The 23,159-nt window shown below is 36.2% G+C and overlaps 1 protein-coding gene across 1 annotated transcript in view; it reads right to left on the bottom strand.

The window, feature by feature from the left end:
• The window catches only part of LOC128989208 (uncharacterized), a 43,385-nt gene extending 25,180 nt beyond the window's left edge, over positions 1–18,205 (bottom strand). Inside the window, exons 1-7 of the mRNA XM_054411081.1 lie at positions 18,040–18,205; positions 16,521–16,712; positions 15,151–15,281; positions 12,365–12,518; positions 10,816–11,091; positions 8,723–9,999; positions 7,707–7,777 (exon numbers count right to left, since the gene is read on the bottom strand). Of these exons, the coding sequence (XP_054267056.1) occupies positions 7,707–7,777; positions 8,723–9,999; positions 10,816–11,091; positions 12,365–12,518; positions 15,151–15,281; positions 16,521–16,694 (2,083 nt within the window). The 5' untranslated portion in view covers positions 16,695–16,712; positions 18,040–18,205. The remainder of the gene's footprint in view (positions 1–7,706; positions 7,778–8,722; positions 10,000–10,815; positions 11,092–12,364; positions 12,519–15,150; positions 15,282–16,520; positions 16,713–18,039) is intronic.
• Between the last annotated feature and the right edge of the window lie 4,954 nt (positions 18,206–23,159).

Genomic DNA, 23,159 nt, shown 5'->3' with positions numbered 1-23,159 from the left:
TTACCAACTTTTATATGTATTTACCGTCTTGTAAGTCAAAAGTATAAGTGTAAATATATTATTACAAGTGTTATTAAACATATATATTTTTGTTTTTTTCGGGTAATTTAATAACACGTACGATGCTGATCAAGAAGTTATTAAAGGTATTATAATCAAGACCCTCAAGAAAATCTCATGAATAGTCAAATGTGATATTAAACCCAAGATAAGTGTAACCCAACTGACAATACCTTGACACGGTAAGTAAACTCTGAAGTACAATATTGAAAAACAAAGCCAAAACCTTGAAAAAGTAATAACTTTCAAAACACCTTAGAATATGATAATATATTTTTATTGCATAAACGTCCCTGCCCTTGAAGTAAAGTAACAATTTTTAGTTTCCATAAAATTCAATTCAATATCCAAAGTAAACTAAACATAAATTGCAAAATCCTCTCAATTAATTATCAAGAAGGAATAAGTGACTTCAGAGTCAACTCACCATCTCCAACACACCAGTTTTCCACATCACCACCAAACCAACTCAACAAACACATCAGCAAACTTGCCACCAAGACATACCGACACGTGACCTACACTTGCAACCTCGGCAACCCTGACCTAAGCACTATGCCTACCAAAACACAACTACTAACAGAAAGCCATTTTATTCTATTTAGATATTTTAACTGAACATGAGGAATCAGCCAAACATTAAACAAAAAACTGTATCCATTTAATTTAATTTATAAACTGTAATTGAACGTGAGGAACCAGCCAAATCTCCAACAAAAAACCTCATTCTTCACATCAATTAATTAACTAGTACAGCTTATATTGAACACCATATTTTCTTTAAAAAAGTAAAAATAGAAATAAGCTGAGAACAAGTAAATTTCGACTCAAGTCGTACTTATAAAAATGTATTGGCCGGTGCTTCCGGTAGCCAATAGGATATAAGTAGGGAAAGCCATTCTGCTACTAAGGAACTACTAAACGGTTTGGGAAATGAGTTTTCAAATGTGTCCATTGGCCGTGATAGAACCAAGCTTGAGGCAGCACACTTCAAAAGCCTTAGGGCCGAGCTGTCCCGTCGCTCTGAATCTGGGGAGAAAAATCTCACCATCAAATATATCAACGGTATTCCCAAAATTATTAATACAAAAAACGACTAGGCACCAACGGCAATACACAATTCTCTTTATTATACCAGAATGTTAATGGAATACGAACAAAGCTCACCTCTCTGCATGTCTCTGTCCCCGTATCCTTGAATAATATTATTGTGCTCACTGAAACTAATTTAAATGCCTCAATCTCATCTTCTGAACTGGGCTTTGATGGCTATGTTGTGTTCCGCAAGGACCGGTCTTCCCTAACCAGTAGTAAGCTAGACGGAGGTGGAGTACTGATAGCTGTTCACAAGTCCCTGCACTCACACGAAATTTTTTTTTTAAAAAGAGGTTGGCGGCCTCTTTTAACCTTGCATTTGCCCGTCCACATAGACTAAGCGCCCGTGCGTGGATCGTTTACAGCAAAGCAAGGAGTGAGCCGGTACAGTACAAAGGTGAACTGTACTGATAAATTGTTATCGGCAGTGACCAGGATCCGAACCCACGACATCGCTGCCTTGGGCCCGAAGTCCGCAACGCTACCGACTGAGCCACCGACTCACTACCTGACCTGAATTACTCAACCTGACCTTCCTGTCGAGGCGTTGTGCGTCCTGGTCAAACTGAACGCGGTGTGCAAGATCCTGATCTGCGGTGCCTATATTTCACCACAATCCTACACGAGAATCTATTCCTTGTTTGATGATTCGCTTAGCGACACCATTTCAACTTGCCAGAGCTATGACCACATCTTAATCGCTGGGGATTTCAACCTACCCGGATATACTTGGACAAATCCTGACCCTACCTCCGCTCCTCAATCTGCTTGCGTACTTCTGGATCTTGTTGCTCATCTAGGAATCACACAGGTCAGCGACGTAATGAACGACAGAGGTGTCCAACTAGACCTAATATTTGGATCCCCGGAGTTCTTCACCGTGTCTCGTGCTGATGAACCTCTCCTCGCCCACGAACTCTGCCACCCATGCTTGTGTGTACATGGAGAAGTCCCAAGCCCTCCTAAAGCGCGCCTGGAGTCCTCATCCCTCATCAAAAACCTAAGAAGATGTGACTTGGTGAGCGTCAAGCAAGATCTTCAGCAACAAGGCATTCAGATAGATGACAGCATTGATATTGACCTGATGTTCTCCTCGTTCTGCAATCAGCTCAGTGACCTTATCAAGACTCACTCTCCCTGGAAACGCGTAGGTCACTCTCACTTTCCTAGGTGGTTCTCAGTGGAACTTCTCGTCATTCTTAAGAAGACACTCCACAGGCAATACAAAACATCTCTTGACTGGCGGGACTACCAATCATTTTGCAGAATTCGTGACCAATGCAAGACTATCTCCAGAGACTGCCGATCAAGGTTCATCAACCACGTCAACTCAACTATCACTTCCAATGTCAAGGTCTTCTGGAGCTTTGTTAAAGACCTCAATCGTTCGCCTCCTATTCCTGGAAATATCAGATTTGGTTCGTATGAGGCTGCTAATAATGTGGAGTCATGTCAACTCTTCGCTGACTTCTTTTCGTCCGTCTACTCTCCCGCTCACCATGGTGAACTGCCTGTGCGTGTGTTCAACACCCCCATTATTATCTCCAAATGTTCCGTCTCAGTTCACGATGTCGATAGGAAGCTGTTGGCTTTGGACGCAACCAAGGGAAACGGGCCTGATGATATAACTCCAGGAGTGCTTAAGTTCTGCCACTCTGAACTAGCCTTTCTACTCCAACACTTGTTCAACCGTAGTCTGTCCTCTGGCACTTTTCCATCGGTCCTGAAGAATGGTTTTGTCGTTCCCATATTTAAGTCGGGAGACAACCGTGACGTTACGAACTATAGGCCAATTGTCCTTCTGTCTGTTGTAAGCAAAGTTTTCGAAGGCCTAATATTGGATATCGTACAGCCCTTGTTCAGACAAGTGTTGATAGACGAGCAACATGGATTCACCTCTGGCCGCTCTACTGTGACCAGTCTCCTCACGCTTCAGTGCCAAGTTATGGATGCCTTCAGCCGACGAAGCCAAGTTGATGCTGTTTACATAGATTTCAGCAAAGCCTTTGACAAGATTAGTCACCGTCATCTTCTTGCTAAGCTGGAGGGCTATGGCGTTGTTGGCACGATGCTTCGATGGTTTGAGAGCTATCTTTCTGATCGACGTCTGGCTGTTGTCTTCCAGTCCCACGTCTTTGCTAGCTTCGTCGCGAGTTCTGGCGTCCCGCAAGGTTCTCATCTTGGCCCACTTTTGTTCTCGATCTTCATCAACGACATTAAAGATAATATAAAGGTGCCTTTTCTACTGTTTGCTGATGACATAAAGTTGTTCGCTGAAGTCAACTCTCACTCTGACTGTCAACTACTTCAAGAAGCTCTCGACAACGTCGTTAGTTGGTGTTTAGTGAATGATGTGTCAGCAAATCCTGCTAAAACGAAATGTATAACGTTCAGTAGAAAGAAGAACAACTTGGAAGCTGACTATTTCCTTGACGGGAACAGGGTGGAAAGGTGTGACAACATCAAGGACCTGGGCGTTCTGATTGATGCATCGTTTGATTTTGGTCCGCACATAAGTCATATATGTACCAGGGTGTCACGCATGCTGGGATTGATCTCTCGAACGTCAAGACATGGGTTGAGTGCCAACTCCTCAACGATCCTGTTCAAGGCCTTAGTTCATCAGCTGCTTGAGTACGCCTCTGTGGTCTGGTCGCCATACCTCCTCGGCCAAATCAACCATCTTGAATCAGTCCAGAGACGCTTCGTGAGACATATGGGTTGCCAGCTTATATCTGAGACATATCTGCAGCTTATGGTCTCCAAAGCTTGGAGTCTAGAAGAAGAGTTGCTGATGTTGCCTTCCTCTTCAAGCTGCTAAACAACCAGATCAGCAGTCCTTTTCTGCTCGAGAGGATCAATCTGCACGTTCCCAGAAGCACCAGGCATCAACGCTTATTTGAGCTAGACCATGCTTCGACCAGCTATCTACGCTTCTGCCCCATACCACGTCTGATGCACTCCAGAAACGAAATATGTTCGTCGGTTGACTTTTTCGCTTCCAGTTTGGTGGCTGTTAGGCGAGTGGCAGCAGAGAAGCGAGTCGACCAATAATAATTTCTCTTTGTTTTTTCTGTTATCGATATATATTGCATGTTATCTCAAATCATTAGTATTGTTGTTAATTTAATTATTTATTATTGTTGTTAGTTTAATTATTTATTATTGTTGTTAATTTAATTATTTATTATTGTTGTTCATTTCTTTATTTATACTGTTGCGCATTTCATTGTCTATTATTGTTATCGTTATCAATTTCGTTTTTATTATTGTTAATCTAGTCATAAGCACAAATATTCACTGTTGAAGCTGTCAAACTACTGATAATCTTTGTAAATTGGTGTATTGCCGTTGGTAAATATAAATAAAAATAAAGATTCTTGTCATTTGCCTATTGGGTCTGATGATGATTGGAGTGTCCAATCAAAATCGATCACCACTTACCAACTTTTTTCTAAATTTACCGTCTTGCGAGTAACAGTATAAGCGTAAATATATGTTTTGTGTTATAAGATGTTTTCTTTTATTTACTTTCCGTAAATTTAATACGTACAATGCTGATCAATAAGTTATTTAATATTTAGTGAAGCTAGTCAATCAAAATTAGCAGCAAAATATATAGGGATACAGGAATCAAGATTTCCACGAAGATTGCAGATATTTACTTCAACAAAGAATGTATCAAGAATAGAATCACACCACAATACGCAAAAATCAAGGTCAACTGTAACTCCATTGCCGCCAAAAGAACCAAGGAACAAGGCAAGGTATTATTCGTCCAGAATATGATCAAACAACTTTACTGTGAAAAAGAAGAACTGAACCTGATTGCCTACGACATCCACCTACAATTCTTGAGATTATACGGTCTAATCGCATGGAATCTACTGCATGAAGTCGTCAGTGAAAAGGTTGAAGACGCTATAGACCGGAAATATCTACGGATAAACGACAAATTAAACAAGCTCATAGAGAAGAATATACCTAATGAAGACTTGGATAGGACGAGTACAGGACACAAATTCCAGAAGAGAGTCATCATCAATTCAGTGAAGAAGAAAAAAAATACTAAACTACAGAATGAAGTACAATTTCCCAATGAAGAAGAAGGACGAAAACAAACTACTAGCTACTGAAGTTGAAGCTAATGTAAAATCACACAGAGACTAGACCATTTTACCTTTCGGAAGGAAGTGGCAGCCAACGCTTTCACCAGCCAAGGACCCATAGATCCCAGCAGAAATGAAGAACTGAAGACATGCAACAAAATAAAGAAGAAAATGGAAGAGAATAGCTTAATCGTTGTGAAAGCAGACAAAAGCGACGACATCGTAGTGCTCGGAAAAGAAGAATATGTAAAGAAGACTGAAGATTTCATAAAGAAAATAACTTCAAAGAGCTGAAAAAGGATCCAACGCAGAGGTACCAAAAAGAGCTGTCTGACGCCGTGAAGAGATGCACCAGAGTTATTACCGAAGAATGTCGACAGAAGATGAACATCCTAAATTCCAAAGCGCCCATAATGAAAGGGATCCCAAAAATACACAAGAAGAATGTACCCATCAGACCCTTAGTTAACTTTAAATGTGCTCCTACCTACAATGTTTCAAAATTATTAGCAAGTAAGCTCAGCAATGATTTAGAATTAGAATATATATACAATGTAAAGAATAGTTATGAATTTGTTGGACTTGTAAAGAACATAGATAAAACAAATAAGTGGAACAGATGCAGCTAAGGTAGCCTATTTTGCTCTTTTTAATCTCACCTGAGATATGACATAGGGGTCTGGGGAGGAACTTACAACCAGGCCCGTTTTTGACCCTGTCAGCGCCCTGGGCAAAACTAATAGCAGCGCTTTAATTCAGGGTGTTCACCGGCCGGAAAAACCGGGAATTATGCGTGAATTTTGTATTTCTTCCTAGAATTTTCAATTTACCGCGATCACGCATGACAACAGAGACGTATCTGTGATTTGATTACCATTTTGCCAGGATCTCTGGAGACGATTATTATGTCTACTTCCGCAGAAGAGGATATAGAAACATGTTATAAGGAAGATATTTTATTTTACTAACAATACGGTTTATAATAATACAGTACAATGTATAATGATGTCTTCACGGCCACGAGGGATGATCAGAATTTGCCTCATTCACAGAAGACGATGATGATCTCTACACGACCACGGGAGATGATTACCATTTTGACGTAATCGCGGGAGACGATTATTATGTATACATACCCGCAGGAGACGTTGTAATAATGTTCGCCACTGCGGGAAACAGTCTGAATTTGGTCGCGATGGCGGAAGACGATGATGATCTTCACACGACTGAGGGATATGATTAACTTATCCACAATCGTGGGAGACAATTATGATATCCACACAGCCGCGAGTGATTACCTGAAGTTTGCCGCAATCGCATGCAAATACAACTAGCCTACTCTTTTATTTATTTTCAAATTTTTTGGTGCCACCCAAAAAGCCAAAAATGCCTCAGGCACGTGCCTATTCGGTAAATCGGCCTTGCTTAAAACGTGTTCTCATCCAACAAAAGAAGACAATCAGGTTTTGGTTGGCATTGGACTAGACAGCTGCCGCGGACCATTCATAGAACAAAAGATACTCACTGTGGTATCACTCCACTTCCGTGAAACCATCCTGCATGCAATATCCACCCAACAAACCAGACATAGGGACTTACACCGTCACAACATCAGACATGCATTAGATTTCAGCCTTCCAATCCACAAGCTATCACATACTGAAAGAAAACCATCCTAAAAAGGAGCTAATACTTTAACCTCCTTCCAGAACAACTTAAACAGCTGAATAATTCATCCACTTTCAAGAACAAACTCACAGACTGGCTGCTAGAAAGACCCTTCTACACCGAAAAAGAATTCATCTCAAGACCTTAAAATAAAATGTAATCCACCTGTAAATATGACGCTGTATTATTCTTAATGATTATGTAATTAAGTATTGTCTATTGTGTGTGCAAGTGAGAGTAAATAGTCTTCTAAACTGTCAGGTACCATAACTGGTGGAATGGAACTGAAGAAACAGGGCCATATTCATATAGATTAATTATCATTCACAGCCCATCAGATAAAATTTATAGGAAAGAAATATTCACGAGTACGATGTTGCAAGTTCAAGTTCAATTTGAAGATTAGCATTCCAGTGCCCCTAGTGTTAAAATTACGAAGATTTTATAGAATCCACCTCTTGCAGGTGTTGCTAATGCTTGATCAAAATTGTAAGTTAAAAATCACTTTTAAAAATCATTTAAAGTACCTAAATTTGTTTAACTAAAAGTATTTAACAGTAAGCTCTCATATTCATCCCTATGGTTCAGACCTCAAGTGGTTTGAGTGGGAAAATGCCCATCACTTGCACAAAATCTCTGCTTAACAAAATCAATTGTTAACTTATTGTTTTGTACAATTTATTATTGCTTGTTTATTTTATCACTTTGTACATTAGTACTGCACACATAATATGTGGTATCTATCACAATTCATTAAAAATACACCCCACTTACTTGAACTTTGATGCAGGTCAGTTTCAAGTTTACTTGTGTTGCACACTATTACTGAATCCTTTGCTGAACTCCTGAAAAAGAATCAGCAAAATTAGGACTCATTACCACTATAAGGTAAGAGTTTTATATCTTAGGCAAATTATACCACATAAAAAACCTAAGCAAAGTGCTTGGTTTTTAAATTTTGTGGTAAGAAAATTAATTGATCACTATTCTTGGTTTGAAGTTGTTTATTGATGTTGATGATTGTATTTTATTCCCAGAATTATATTAGGTGTTTCCTGTTTTCCATCATTGGTTAGTAAAACTGAAGCTATAAGAAGTTTCAGGATTAACAACACATGTCAGGAGAGACGAAAAACTTTAATCAACACTTACTACTAAACCTAAGGTAACAACCCATAAGGTAACGGTCCACATGTTCAAGCTATTAGTATTACCATGTCCATGATTGACAACTTAACTTGTTTGCTACCCAGCGTGCCCGATCACTGCCATCGACAGAGGTATACAATTTAATCTTACACATAGACCGGCTGTCACTTGGTTAACAGTACACGCAGACCGCGGGCGAAAACCTATTAAACAGTGATCATTTACTTTTGATAACATTGCAACACCAACGCATATGTGCATCAGTCAGTCTATTTTAATGTGACTAGCGGTCCCATATATGTCCCATGGGTAGAAACCGGCCGTCGCATATGTGTGTCTCTACTCGCTAGTCTATACATTTTATACTATTGCAGTAGCGAACGTGTTAACTTCTTTATTGTTTTTACAATCTTTTTATCGCTTACATATTTATTTCAATTCGACAGCTTTGACATTCCTGAAACACCGTAAAAATGTAGTGTTCCTATTGTGAGATTAATTTTTTATTAAATAATACTATCAACAAAATGTTATTATTAATAATTACACACTTGTGAGTGGATTATTTGTTTTTGAGACCCCTATGGAAAATTGTATATTAAGATACTAGGTAGGTAGTTTTAACAGACATGTTTACATACCTATCAAGATTGTCTTCGCTTGACCTTCTTCTGCTGTAACTTTTCGGTGGCATATTTTTATATGGGCTTTCTAAATACCAATCAAATGAGGGGTTTTCTTCAACAACGTTTTCATACTTTTCTGGTTTCTCGTCTTCATCAGATGATAGCTCGTCTTTGAAAAGGACAAGGCTGGGACTTTTGTTGGGTTTAGACATTTTTCCACTCATGTCATCATCACCATTTGCAGCATTTACTTCATTTACAAACCTCCTTCCTCTCTCCTTCCTCTTTCCTTTTGTTGAACTTTTGTTTGCACCCTCTATTACTTTGATTTCACCTTCATGTGTAGTTTGGCTAGTTGTTATTGTTGAATCGAGTTTGAATTCACTGCAAAATGAATTTTCAGAGTTACTTTTCCTATATTTATCATGATTTTCTTTCAAATCAGTTTCCTCATCAAGTATTGTTGTTTTTGATTTTCTTTGCTGTAATGTAATATGGTGATTTGTATTACTAAACATCACAGGCTCCTCTTTAACATAGTAATTTCCATTACTTACTTCTTCAAACCGAATTTCACTGGTGGACACAATATAATCAGGAAGAATATGGTTGTCCTGTTCTAAGTTTGTAATTGAATTATCTTCAGTAAATAAACCATTTTCTTCAGACATATTACTTTCCGTATCTGTTTGTTTGAATGCACTTTTTCGAGGAACAATCTTGTCTTCTACTAAATCAAGGAAAATCTCCTTGTTCTTATCTTTTGAGCCCACAACAGTAAAGGGACAATCTTCCGTTATCAAGTCTGGCACTATAGTTTCAGGTTCACTATCAACATTAACGAAGATTCTTCTAGATGACGAGGTAGAAACTCTTTCTCTTCGCATTTCATTCTGGTTCGATCCTTGAACATACTTCTTTGCCACGGTGGTATTTGAAATTACTTGGGAGTTTTCCGATTGCAAACTCTTTTGGTGGACTGAAGGTGTTGAACATGGTTTTTTAGAAATTTCAATTTCAAGCTCTTTGTTGGGTGATACTTGGGAGTTTTTCCTTTGTGGGTCCAATCTTTTAACTGAACTGGATTGTCGAGACACAGTTGTATCTTGACGATTATTTATGGTTCTCTTTTCTGATTCAATAAGCCTTTGAGGAAGATCTGGTTCGACTTTTACTCCTAAGTCATGGGCTATGTGGTGTGTCAAAATATGATGTTTAGTTAGTTTTTCATCGCTGCTGGTCCACTTTGTGCAAAATTCACAAAACCATTGTTTCGATAAAACTTGCTGTGGCTGAAAAAAACATTTGTATAAAAATACATAAAATTGCTAAATGATATAGCCTATTGTGCGCAAAAAAATTTCAAAATATTATGGTCCTCTAAGAAGTTGTGATATAGCAAAAAATTATTTCCTCTTTGATAGCACTGAAATATTAGCAATGAGCCTAGTGGATATTTAATTAGCCTATATATAAAACGTTATTCATTATTACACCTGTGTACAAGAAATCCATTTTTTAAACCACTTTGAGGTTTATTCATTTCAGAAGTTTTAAGCCTATGTGGTTTTTCATTTGTTTTGACTGTATATTTGATTTTGAAATGGAAGAAACAATTATAATTTAATTCATGATAACTGTACAGATTTTAAGTCCACATTGTAGAGCATAAAATCAATGTGAAAAACCTCAATGTAAACAAACAAGTACAAGCGACTATCTTTGCCTTCAAAAATAATTCTGAACTTTAATACAATCATTCTCCTGTAGCCTTAGAACCAATCCAGATGATAAAATATTCCAAAATTTTAAAATCCATTCGCCTAGTATCTCTAAATCTCAATGTTTTAATTGCATTGCCTTAAATTTCATCCTCACATTTTATAGAGTTTGAATCAACCATTTGTGATCACCAACAAGCAACATAGCCAGAAGATTACAATCATTGAATCATTTAATTGTATTTGCTTAACAATTTCACATGAATATGAGCTTCAATTCCTCAGGATTTGGAGTTGAATTTGAGATGCTAAATTATTTGAATGACCATCACTAATGGCAACTGAAACCCCCAAAAAGGTGTTAATCATTGAGTGGCATTGTCTCACCCCTTTGCAGGTCTGGGAGTGCTCGTTGATTCCCAGCAAGTCCACATCGATGTATTCACAGTCCCGCTCTCTGCTGTTATTGATATGCAAACACGTGGCAAACTTGTCCTCGCGCAGCTCTTTCTCCCAGTACTGTGTCATGTTGCGAGATATATGATTGAACTGATCGGGTCTCTTGTAGAGGTTGTGAGCTTGTTCCAGGTGTTGGATCAACTGTGCTACATCCCGTGAGCGCCCTTTGCACTCCGGACAGACGTACAGTAGGAGTTTTTTTTCCTGGAAAATGATTAATACTGTTTTAGATAATTCATGGATAGCCTAAGACATTATTTTTAGTAAATTATTGAGAAAATCTTATTCTAAGGGCTCATACTGTAGATGCATGATAAAATACATAGCACTTAAAAAGTTTCATCTTAAAGCCCTTAGAACACGAAATGTGGATCAAACATAACAGAGATAGTTATATGACATTTACTGTGGTGAGTGTTTATTGGTGTAGGTCAATGTACGCTAGATATTGTCTTCAAAAATGTGACAATTATCGAACCAATATGATGGGTAGTTTCATGTCATATCTAGGTTTTTTTTAAATTGGATTTATAGGCTAATGTTAAGGAGTCATTACGGTTGTCTTAAAATTTCCAATAGAACAGTATACTTGTGTTTTTTTAATAAGATTCACGATCTTATACTCAATCTTGTCTAAAAGTTAAAATGGCAGCCATTTTGAATTTCTCACTGGCAAATTTTGATTATTTTCTTAAAATTTAGTGAAATTAGTAAATTAAGATTAATGAAAATTTTAAAGTTTTAAGAACAGTATCACGGTTATTGAGAAAAAACAATCTTTGAAAAATACAAAATGGCTGCTCTGTGAGTAGCCCAGGAATGAATTCATCATGAACCCTTAAAAGGTTGGTAGAGAGTTAAGAGGCCCCCACCCTGAATATGATTTAAGGGTTATTTAATAAATTGCATTTTTTTTGTCTTAAGATCTCTAAGTAAGCACGAAACATATCTAGAATTTTAACTTGCTAATTAAATGGCTAGCGATATACTGTACAATAGACTGTTGATTATCTACGAGTGGATTGACTACACTGCAATTTAACCATGATCACAAAAATGAAAAAATCGATATTAAAATAGATAAAGTTACGTAATACAGTGACGAACAAAATGTTTAGCGTGAAAGAAGACTCACTATCACATGGACCGACTATAGAGTTGACGTTGTTTCCTTCACCCACAACCAATGAATTGATAAGTCCCATTTTGTGTGTGTTTTAATTTACCAGGCAAATACAGGCTTTCGAATGCAATTTATTTTGTGTATAGAAGTGTATGAAACAAAAGTTAAAAGGTATCAACACCACATACCTAATCCTGTATTGAAGCTTGAATTTTACATTTAAAGCCAACGCTAGGTATTTTCAGGTAATTTTAGGTTTGTACTATCCTTACAATTATTTTGAATATCCTTGATCACTCAGCAACTCATTATCGCGGTTAATCAGGAGTCTATTATACCTAAGTGTGTGAATACCTTTTTGCAGACAAAGTAGTGACGGCACATGTCTGTGACGGAGGAGCCCACGTAGTGACAGTTGGAACACTTGACATATTTGTACTTGTCATAGAACACTCCCCATGACAACAAAGTCACCCGACTGGGCCTACGAGGTTCTGGCTCCTCACCTCTGTAACACACAATTCACAACACTTCTAGTTGTAGCACCATAAAGAAAAACAGAAGGCATTACAAAATACAACCAAATTTACTAGCCTATTAGTTCCAGCTTTGTTCCCATTTTAGAACCCAGCAATACTTTAAATGGTAAAAGATGAATATATTTTCACCGATTAAACATTTTTAAATTTTATAAAGGGAAATGGGAAATTTTGAAGTCTTTAGATACACCTGTAAGCCTCGTAGGAGTGGGAAACGGAAGTAATGACGCCAAGTAGTAATGGACATTTAGTTGAGATGGAGCAGTGGCGTGGTGGGGAGTGTGCAGTCGTCGTAAGGGTTTAACAGCTGCACAAAGAGTGTTCCGACGCCATTATGATATTCCTCCTTGTGATTCAGATTGTTCAAGCTCTAAAGCAAATGACGGTGAGTTATGCTTGGATTTTGTCAACATCTACTGACTAACATCAATGAGTACGCAAAGTTCCTTGAAAATGTTTGGATGTCTAATTGTGTTACGTGCAATAGACAGCACTTAACTGATGTGATTTTTAAAAGTGATTTTTAACTTTATTCTTATTTCATTTCCAACATTTCTCATGTATTTTTCCACTCTTGAGCAACATGTTTTCAGCGTTAAAAATCTTGTTGTACAATTTTCTTTGTTTATTATGATTATTCAAAATTTCCCGTTTCTCTTAGGGATCCCAGACGTCCTTCATTTCCCCGGACACGTCCTCTTTTTAGGTAGCCTACATAAAAAACGTCCAGGGGGATTTTCGGCAAAACCTTAAAATGTCCGGGATTTAGAAAAAAAAATTAATAGATAAAATTATTCCTGGACGCATAGTAGGCCTAGTATTAGTAATTGGCTCTAATCATCAATCGCAAAGTGATAAGAATGAAATTGGAAACTAACTTATATTAAAATATTGTGTCACTGTAATGATATCTTATATTTAGAAGTTTTGTTTCCTTTTTTGATCAAATTTTGTGTTGAAAGCTTAGGACTGTTGGCAAAATTAACCCAGCTGCCTCTGCCTCTGCTCACCACCACACATACCAGTGACTATCTAACTACAACTAGCTCCTCGTCTGTTTTCTGCTTACGTTTACACTACCACACGCTTACATTAAAATAATTTTCTTCTTGTTTTGTCATTCTTGAACGTTCCTAGACCCTACTAATGCCGAAAAGAAAATGTGTAACTTATTTTTAGTCAAGTTAATAAAAGGGATTAGTTGCAAAAAAAGTTAACTTGATTTTTAAAAAATCAACACAACTCCAACCTTTTTAAGCAGTTGCACCATCCTCCGTAATTGTCAGTTTTGTTCTTCAAACATGACTGTAAGTTCAATCATTTTGCTTGTGTTACTGAAGAAACTGCATTTCACACTGTATTAAAAACACCACCAGAGTTTGGAGTCCATGGATTGTACCACTAAACTTCAAAATGAGTTGTTTAAATAAGACTCCTAGTCTTGCAAAACATATTGGTAATCGAGTAATTTGATATTAAGTGAGGATCCAGTATCCAGACAAAAGTATTGGAGTTAAAAGCCTAAGTTGCCAATTTTTTCAACATCATTGTTAACATAAGCATGTCTGAATTGAAACTAAAAGCAAATATTTTAGTGATACTGTACCGGTAGTAAATTATTGGCTAGCAAATCAAATTTTCTAGTTTAAAATTCCTAAAACAAAAACTTACAATATAGGCTATGTTTTTAGGAATTGTCAGACAATATTCAGTTAAAAAAATTCCAAAATACTGAGAGTTCCAGTATCTATCTAAAATAGTTTAAAAGCCCTAAAATCGCATTAAAGTAACTTAAAAAAAAAAAATATATAGGTGGCCTCTCCAAAGCAAGTTCCGCGAGTCTAAATTGTCCTCTTTTTTGATGGAGGGTCTCTAGGAACCCTAGTTTCTCTGCGCCACTCTGTATGTCTTCTTGCAGTTTCTTTCATGCTGAATCTGATAATGTTATCATTTTTTACTAGTCCTAAAAGTCTCATAAGTGTAAGAAATGTTAGTTTTATCGATCAGTTATAGTGGTTTGTGCGTTCCAAATGAATTTACACCATTTATGCATGGGATCACAAATAGTGGGTTTGTTTGTTTTGCATCAGATATAAACAGCTTTTTGCTCTCCACATAACTTCCTCACCACTTTAACTTTGACTGGTCCAAACCACCATGATACCATCCAAACCGCTCAATGGATGGACCTTTTAAAGTTTTCTATCTTTGATTTCACTTAGGACTCTCTCTGACAAAACTGATATAGTATTTTCGAACTCGTAAATAAAACTGTAAATCGGTGAAAGTAAATTCAATATTTGACCATTTTTTTTGTAGCCTATTTTAAAGTTTGGTAAAATTGGTGGCCAATTGGCTGAATAGGCACTAGGAAATTTGTTTATTAAACAAGGCTGGTAATCATGGTAATCAAACTATACCAAAGACCTGGGCCTGTTTCATAATAAACTACAAACTAATATTAGTAGTAAATCAGCAGATCACCAAGTGCAGTTTATTAAATTAAACAGGCCCCTGAACAAGATTAATGACTGTCTATTGTACATCAATAAAAAGAATTGGAAAGTATGAAAAAAAAAACATTATAGAATAGTGACTCACTCAGCCACTGTGTCTGTTTTAGCCGGCAGGACCGAGATGTTGTGTGCTCGTGCTCGGTGTTCCTGTAGCTTCTTCTCGGAAACAGTACAACCATTGCAGACTTCGCAAATAAAACTTGCAGAACTGTTATCCTGTTAAGACAAAATTTTTCATGAGTCAAAATAACAATAATTAATACACAGGATAAAGCCACAAAATAGAATTATCATGTTAATTATGCTGTATTCACTGGTCTATGACTAATACAAGTTTAAGTAGGATATTTAACATCATCACTAACACCAAATCTCACACCTTTAAAAAATGCTAGGTTGAGGTGCTGTTGCTGGGTTGAGATTGAGTGTAGAGAAAATGTTGAGATGCGAAAGAACAGGGATTTTAAACACCCAGATATATGGGTGCTTTCCAGAACTAAAAGACTCGGATGGACAGGCTATGCGTGGAGGAGAGTCAGATACATCAGATTAAAAAAATGAATTCCAAGGAGTACCACAAGTAAGACGACCACTTGGAGGACCAAGTGATGAAAGACTTCTTCAGACTGGGATCAATATTAGAAGAGGCAAGGGATAGAAGAGAATGAGAGGCCAAAATCCTCTTAAGGTTTCAATGCCACTGAGGTAAAATAAGGTACTATGTAAGTGATAGTGTGCAATGGAAGGTGATGTAGCTACTGTACTTTATATCCAGTAACCAGTGAGTGTGAATCAACCGCCAATATCACTTCAAGAGTTTTCAAATCAACACTATCACTATTTTATTGCAAAATTATCGGATTTAAAATGCTTGTCGTACATAGGCCTACAATCGGATGAAATAAATAGGCGATCACGTGATAATTGTTCAGAAGATTTTTTCCTAATAAAATCTCCCAGAATTTTTCTTTATGCGTGTAAATTAGCTGTTCTGAATCATATTCAGTTTTAATCGACTACTTGATTCCCGTACCTAGGACGAGCCAACAGCGAGTGCAATTTTAATATTGAACAAATCAAAAACATTAAGTTAACTTAGCTATATATCGGTCCCTTTTTAATGTGATAATATCACAGGTTCTCTGTGAAACTGTAGGCTACCCTAGGTTGGGTCAAGTAAGATTGGATTCTTCTTCTTTTAATTTTAGTTTACATTGAATAGGTACCGGCGTTCTGTCATGAATGCATAATATGACATGATCATCAAAGTACAGTCTAGTCTGAGGTTGATAATACAAAAAGAATAGGCTACAGACAGTTTGTACAATTGATTTTAAGATGAAGATATCAAAGTTTTCCCTTAACTTCATTAAAGTTGGTTTGTAATAACTTAGTGCTAGGAATATTAGGTTAATCAAATTTTTTCTTAGGATAATTAATTGAAGAAATACTTACTCCTGTACAGTATCCATAGTGCTCACACATCTCATTGACATCGAAAGCCATGAAGTTGCAGTTTTGAAAAGGACATCTAACATAGCCATCTCTCTCTAAGTAAATTAACCAACTGTTGACGTGGATCTTGTTAAAAGCCCTACGTCTCACGTAGGTTTCTTTTTCAGCACTCATAATTTAATCGATTCATTTCTAGAATAAAAGAAAATAAGCTATACCACGTAGAAATGGGAAATACCATTAATTTGAAGTAATAGTTCAAGAACTTAGCTTGACGGTATTAGGTGAAATAATACTAAGTTAGTGCAGCCTATTATTTTTGCATCACAGGGTCATCTTTTGTTATAGGCCTATTACTTCTTTTAACAAAAGTATAATAACTTAGGCCTACAACTTGATTAAGTTTTATTGACTTTATCTATTTGTCATGAGAAGGAAATTATAATTTGGTTATTAACTGCGTGAGACTTTTTTTAATACGTTTAGGATCAATAACTTATCGTTTACCGGTAATAGGATGGCATGGTCAGCGTTATACCACTCAACTAACCAAACATGATGTACAATTTCAAAATTCCGTTTGAGAGCCTATTCCCCACACTCCTTCTATGTTATCAAACGTAGGTTACTAGCCTACAGCAAGATTGGTTAGGTATGTTAGGTTAGTTTAGAATAGTTTCCTCATATAGGAAGTTCTCAATTCGTAATTTAAATGCGTTTGAATATATTGAAACAGAAGGAATATGGATCGCAAAGGAAAACAAAAATATCGATATATCGAAAAAAAAAACATTGATACAGTATTTATTTAGTAATGAATGTACCCTTTAACAGGAAATTAAGTTGACCATTATTATTATTATTATTAGCATTATTTCACTTGCTCGTTCTAACAATTCAGACGTTATAAAAATATAGCGTAACTTATTCTCTTATACGGAATAATTACCTTCATAACTACCGTGAGAACTAAATTAGGTAGCCTAGGTAGGCCTATCGAATATGCCTAAATACACCTGTGAACCGCGCCACTCATCCTACACTCATCTCCATTCATACTTGGCTTAAAATACCTACTTTGTATGGTCACCATTTCATTAAAAAGTAGGCCTATTAAAAGTATTAAAGTATTAAAAGAACTGAGTTGTTTGCAAATTAGCCTATAGGCCTAGGCCTATTTAATGTGATCAAATATCAAATTACGGAAATTACTTCAGCTCATGAAATCAAATGGATTTATAAGCACTGTTTAAAACAATAAGAATTAAAACTTAGCCTAGCATAGGCCTACTAGCCTATAAAGAAATAGGCTGTGGGCAATAAACAAGCCTAAGTTTTAATTATTTGTTTTGTATGACCCAGATTCCTCAAGAACTTATCTCTGCCTTGGAATAGTTGCGGGATCGTTCGTAAAATCTCAACGATAATATGACTAACTTACAAGATAAGTTTAATAAACACGTGCTTAGAGGTGCACCTGGTAGACAACTAACACTGAGCCTAGGCAATACTAACTCACCCATCAGACTTTTCAAAATTGTCCTTCAATTTGTATTGATAACCCGAACATATTATGATGCTAGTCATTAATTTTATTAAGTAAATACGAACATGTTCAATGAAGCAGGTTACAACTCAAGATGTACTAACAACATCAACACCATTTGAGTTGAAGTTGAGTCCTGTTTCTGTTCTGCTAGCTGATTTGATTTCTGTTTCTGCTGAACGTATTCGTTTTCTGCTTCAGCATTTTGACGGACGACAACGCAAACTACAACACTACAACGTGCCTATGATTGGCCAATCACGAGGTAGTATTGGTTTGGAACGATCTATATTTCTAAGCCATTATAATAGCATTGATTATACAAACTCATTTTAGCACTGTATAATATATAAATAATTGTTAAAAGTTTACAAATCTAACGGGTGTTAAATTGTTGTACTAACATACTTTTGGAACTAATAGCCACAGTAAGTTGTATCATAAATGAAATAACGCAAGGGATTTTATTAAGTCTATGTTTTTATAAACCATGGCTGTGACGTCAAATGCCATAATCATCTCTTCGTATCCAACTAATCCGTGATCTACAATTTTGTGATAGAGTTACAGGAAACACTTCTGATGCACCACTCTACCCCCCTGATGGATAAATTTGATAATTACCGTAGGTAAAATTGTCGCGGTGGGAAGAGTTACCCTCCCACACTACCAGAACCCCTCCCCCGTAAAATTCCTCAATATATATATATATGTTAGGGTTTAACTAATGCTCTTAAACTTTTCCACATATAAAAAATGTCCTGACCAAAAAATAAAAAACTTCCTAACTGTGTAATTTTTTCATGTCAAAATTTAAAAATTACCGCAAACAGTCAAGTTAAATTAGGTATTAAGATTATATTGAAGATAAAATTAATAATTTTTATAACGGGTTGCCGGAATTTATTCCTCTGGAATTTTGCCCCCTGAGCAAAGCTGACGTCACTATGACGTAGTAACCTAAGCGCTCCAGAGCTTTTGTTCGTGGACAGAATTTCACCCCCACGGATTTGAAAGTCAAATGAAAATAGACAGAGCGTGATAAATTAGATTAGCAATAAAAACTGTAATATTTTTTTTATATTTTTTGGGCCACTCTGTATTACAACCGGTCTCCACCCTTATATGTGACGAGTCTCGTAGTAACAGCCTATATTGAGGGGAGAGAAAATCAATGCTTCTTTCAAGTATGAATCACACTTTGTGATAAGACTTCTGTTGTCTTATCCCATCCCAGACAGCACACTTTCTCCTCAGGACATCCCACGGATATTGCGACAGGATATGCAAGATATCCCATAGTGGTCCTATGGTCAACTTGGGATATCCCAGGATATCCACTGGAATGCGTAATGTCCCCGCCCGGGGATGTCCTACGGATAAGCTCACACGCATATCCGTAGGACATCCGAGGTCATCCCAGGGTAGTCCTCAGGACATTCTCAGGACATATGGGACTACTATGGGATGTCCCTGGGATAAAGTGTGGTCTGGGCCTGAACATAAAAAACACAAAATAATATAGATTTAGTATGAAAAGCTTAATTATAAGTTTATTAATTGATTAAATAGTTAATAATCACAAATTTAGAAGAAAAAAGCGAGAAAAAAGTTTTTTGCCCTGACGGGTCTCGAACCCGGTACCTTCGCCTTATGAGCCTCTTGCCTTACCTCCTGAGCTATCTACGCTCGATGATTGTGGGTGTTTTCAAGTGGTGAAAGAGTAGTCGACAGTTGCAATGGTCGCAATACTTAAAATATTTTTGATACTACCCCAGTATAGGCTATAATATGATTCTGTTAATCTGTTTAGGCCTCAAGTAGTTAAATTGTTTTTCTGGTAGTTGGAGAGGATACTGGTATTTGAATATAGATTATTTAATTACCATTAGATTAGCACTGTTATGATTGATTGTTATATGATTAAAATTAGTTTTTGATTGTTTTATTTAAAGTTAGAATTAAATTCACATTTCACACAACTATGATAGAACTCTAGTTTTCCTGAACTCAGTGGTAGTAATATGTCAGTAAAGTTAAGTCAGCCCTTGCTAGCCACAGTATTAACAAGACATATTTTCAATCTGGGAAACCTTAAACTTTTAAAACAAATTATAAAACCTCAACATCTTAATGCGTGGGAATCTTATTTTTAGAAAAAAAACAGACCAAAATTATTTGTTAAATAATCAAGACGGCCCAATTATAAATTCAGAATTACTGAAAACGAGGTGTTAGCCCGTCCTACGTACGGGAATTCAGTAGTCAGTTAAAACCGTGTACAATTCAGATCAGCTAGTTTACACATATAAAGACAAAGTTTATTGCAGTTTTAATGTGAAAAATCATCTTGTAAACAAATGTTGTGTCACGAAATATATTTTTATTCCATCATAGGCCTATACTATATGCATTTTAAATCCGCTAATTTTACAATAAAACAGCAATTCTGCAATTTTTACGATGTGAAAAGCGTTGAAGTGAGATTTGCAGCCGATTCGCACAGACGCACACTGATTATAAGTAGCCTACAGTAGAGATAGTAATTGTCAATTGAGAAGTGTATAGACCTAGTCAACGATACCACCTTCCATAGCATACCTGCCTCTTCCATAATTATTATCACCACAATACAACAACTATACACAATTCCCAGTAGGTCTGAATAGAAACGACCTAAAATAAAACGATAGTATCCAATAAAATTCACAGTACACATAATTTAACTTTGGTGTGTTATTGTTTTGAAACAGCTGTTTGGTTCAAATAACATTCATTTGAAAAAAAGAACTGGTCACATGTAGCATGAATATAAAAAGTAAACACGCTAGTAAAGCTAATGACGTAATTGTCAATGTTTATTATCCATACCGTTATCAGTTCTATCCTTGATAATTACCCACCCTCATTGAATAAATGTACATCGTACTTTCCCATATTAGTTAATTTAAACTACAGTATATACATAGTTGAATCCACAACTGAACACGATTTCATAAAAGGATGGTTTGTCTAATTGCAGTATCCTAGGTCAATGTTGACGTTGTGTTCAATCTATGTCATCCATCTGTTTATCTTTGTATAAAACCCGGCTGAGGTTGTGGTGGTAATTTTTAAAATCGTGGTTCCTGATTATTCTTGATCTTCTTTTTATGACATCAATATTTCCGGGCCTAATCCAAACAACGTTAAAGCAGACAAACATTAATTGTAAACAAAAAGCTACCATGAAGAATTAAAAGATGTAAACATTGTTATTTTTCTAATCTTTCCTTGAAAAGTGGAGCAGTAAAATAATTTGCATCTATCCTTTATTATTAAGACTCGTGTACAGAGCCTCGATTTGTACTGTGGTTTAATTAATTTTGGTTAAAACTGTGGTTTAAACTGTGGTTTAAACTGTGGTCTAATTAATTATCTCTACTAATCTTACTTATTTCCTATAATCAATGACCGAAATAAAATAACCTCATAGTTCCATAGTTTATATTTAACCAGCTGTTAGTTAAAACAAATTATATTGCTCTAAAACAAATCGAAGATTACAAAGATTGCTTTAAAAAATAATTTGAACATCCTAGTATTTTACTATGTATATTTAATTAATCTGTCATCCTCTTACAGAAGAATTGAACGTATCAATGATTAGCATTACACATAGTATAAATAAGTCAACCCTAAGTATGTCTTTACATTTTTATCCAAATGCTGAATTTGTGACACAAAAGCTGAATGTTTACAGCTGTTATGTTAAGCAAATTATTTTATGCCAAATGCTAGTTTAGAATCTTAGCGTCGGCTGCTAGACTTTTTAAAAATTAAAACTTAATTTCTAAAAATCTGGGGCCCTAAACTAAAATTATGGCTTCGACATTCCCTAGTTCTCAAAATTATCTTACTTTCAACACAAAAATCATGAAAATCCGTCGAGTGGTTGATTCAGAATCGTGAAATAAAAAAACACTGTTTCGTTTTAATATTATAGATAGATAATTTACATCAAGAACAACACCGTAATACATCCAAAATTCAAAAGATTAATTTTTCTAATATTATTTTTTACTTTTCCAATATCCTTTAAATCATCTGTTTTAACTTTGTTTAAAATTAATTTATCAAGTAAATATTTACTTTTTGTACTAGTGTAAACACAGCCTGAAGATGGAAACCTAGTTTCTGAAAGCGCTAGTGAAAAAAACAAATTATTATATATTGGCCTTGTTGAACATTTAAATTTAGATATACATTTCATCAGTGGTAGTATTTTTTTTCTTCGGTTTGTTACCGGGACATTACGGGACATTACAGGATATCCAGTGGATTTTGTACATGTCCCGGGATTTCATGGGACATTCTGGGATATCCTATGGTATTCGTACATATCCCGGGACTTTACAGGATATCCTGAGGTTAACTTACAAATCCCGGGACATTACGGTATATTGTAGGATATCCTGGGGATTTCGTACTCGTCCTGGGATTTTGCGGGATATCCTGAGGATAGCGTACATATCCCGAGACATTCTCAGGACATATGGGACTAATATGGGATGTCCCTGGGATAAAGTGTGCTGTCTGGGATAACCATTTGTGTCTATCACCCAGTGGAGGGAAGGACAAAGAAAATATTTGTATGGGGTATGGAGTAAGGATGAAATGGTCGTAAAAATGTGCACAATATTTCGCACCATGCAGGCTAGCTACTGTTCATCAGTTTTTGTTTGAGGCAGAAAGCAGCGATTAACAGAAATATTGCATGCAAATTACTGATGTATGACCGATTAAAGGAATTATACTAATATTTTAATCACTATCTTGGTAGAAACTAATGAACACTTGCTGTACACCTTTGTTGTGTGAAAGTATAGATAAAACATACTCACTTAGTAGATTTCCCATTCTTCGGAACAGATTAACCAGTTTTATTGTTAGTTCTGTTAGTTAGAGGTCGTGTTTTGTTTACAATTTGTTTCTTGTTATTTCAGGCATTTAAAACCTCATTTAACCAAATAAAATTACATACCGGTAATCATAAACAATAAATGGCCTCCTAGTTATCTTACTAATATTATAAATATGAAAGTTTGTGTATT

Source organism: Macrosteles quadrilineatus, unplaced genomic scaffold, assembly GCF_028750875.1.
Source record: "Macrosteles quadrilineatus isolate MER2022 unplaced genomic scaffold, UCM_ALF_1.0 Scaffold_3__2_contigs__length_128488019, whole genome shotgun sequence".
NCBI classification, from domain to species: domain Eukaryota; kingdom Metazoa; phylum Arthropoda; class Insecta; order Hemiptera; family Cicadellidae; genus Macrosteles; species Macrosteles quadrilineatus.
Note: the sequence above shows the minus strand (reverse complement) of the source record. Positions and strands in the feature narration are given on the sequence as shown.